General features: G+C 33.4%; 1 protein-coding gene across 1 annotated transcript in view; it reads right to left on the bottom strand.

The window, feature by feature from the left end:
• Positions 1-1,649, bottom strand: part of LOC111705677 (protocadherin-like wing polarity protein stan) — a gene marked incomplete in the record, with an annotated part of 36,117 nt that overhangs the window by 9,074 nt on the left and 25,394 nt on the right. The window contains 1 exon segment of the mRNA XM_023478306.1: positions 61-236. Within this exon segment, the coding sequence (XP_023334074.1) occupies positions 61-236 (176 nt within the window).

Raw genomic sequence — 1,649 nt, 5'->3', positions numbered from 1 at the left:
ATATCTACATAGAAAAATTTAATTTGTAAATAAGAAAAATAAATAAAAAAAAACATTCACCTTGTTCTGAAAGAGAGTCCATTTGTCCAAGGTAGTTGAATGGGATAAAGACCAGCGCTGTAAACTGCGAAACCATTTCCGGCGAAGCGCATTGCCGGCTTTAGTTTGTCTGCGCAATTTTTCCCTCCCCAGCCTTCAGTACACTCACACACATAGCCACCCCAGCCTTCACGACACTACAGAATACAAAAATATTAAATTTTTGATGAATAAATGAGATATTTTATAAACAGTGAGAACCAGAAAACTCTGGACTAAGATATTGACTTCACGACTCAAGTTAGGACTTTACATAGTCGTTCAGTGAACATGAGTTACAGCAATTATGTAGTCTAAACAGACCAATTAACTTTATACGTGATTTGCTTTGTATTAACATCAAATAAACCTAATTTTTAAAAAATAATATCTTCTTCCTAGTCTACAGTTTGTTGATCACTGTTCATTTCCCAAAAAAAAATTTACAAAAAAATTGGATTCAGGCCCTCATAAAATTTGAAAACTGATTTTTAACTCTTTATTAGAAAGTAAAGTTGTGTTTTACAGTATAAATTGGGGTTAAGATTATTCTTAACTTTCATATAGCTCCTAAAATACATACTTTCTTTTCATCAAATCATTTCAATTAAACCCAATTCATGAATAAAATATAACATTTACAAAAATCAATCAGAAATGTGAACATATTTTAAGCCATGAAACCGCAGAGCCACGTGTGCAGAAATATTAAGTTATATAATAATATTAACCCAACATAAGCTTAGAAAAGCTAAACTTAAGATTAGTCTTTTTCATGTTTAAGTTCTGGACTCAGGACAAGGAATTTGAGAAAACTCATGCACTTGAAACATCAACCAATATATCTAAAGAGCATATTTTCCAAAATACATAAAATCAAACAAACAAATGCATATGTAGACAAAGAACCAAATACAGGGTTTCTGATCTGAAGAAATGAAAATTGCATCAATAATATCTTGTATTTACAACATCTTTAAAGCTTAAACCCCTCTAATTTAATATTCGGATACTGAGACACGGTGAACTAGGGTCAATTTAAATTCGAACTGGACCGACCCCTTGTACCGGCCTTAGTGATGCAGGGCAAGTACCGGCCCGTGTCTATCTTTGCCGGGTTCAACTTTAATGGCGCGGCCAGACTTTTTACAGCCTGGCCTATCACGGCCGATTTTACCAGCCCAGCTAAGTTTAGTGTGGTGCTTTTAGGATAAATTTTGGCGATTTCGAAGCTTTCAATTGGATCGAACAAAAGGGGCTTTACCTTGCAAACAATTGTACACATTTTTCAATACTTTTCTCTGTTTCCACAAAAGCTATATTTCAATGATGAAAAACTTAAAAAATATCAAAACATGTTAAAATATTGGGCAAATGGAAAAATCAAAAAGCATAATGATTCGCATGCAAAGATATGCTAGATTCTTATGTAGAGAACTGTTTACAGACTTTTGCAACATTTTGGGACACACTTTTCAGTTTCCAGACTTTTGCAACATTTTGGGACACACTATTCAGTTTACAGACTTTTGCAACATTTTTGGACACACTTTTCAGTTTACAGACTTTTG

The sequence above is a fragment of the Eurytemora carolleeae genome, unplaced genomic scaffold (genome assembly GCF_000591075.1).
Source record: "Eurytemora carolleeae unplaced genomic scaffold, Eaff_2.0 scaffold354, whole genome shotgun sequence".
Lineage (NCBI taxonomy): Eukaryota > Metazoa > Arthropoda > Copepoda > Calanoida > Temoridae > Eurytemora > Eurytemora carolleeae.
Note: the sequence above shows the minus strand (reverse complement) of the source record. Positions and strands in the feature narration are given on the sequence as shown.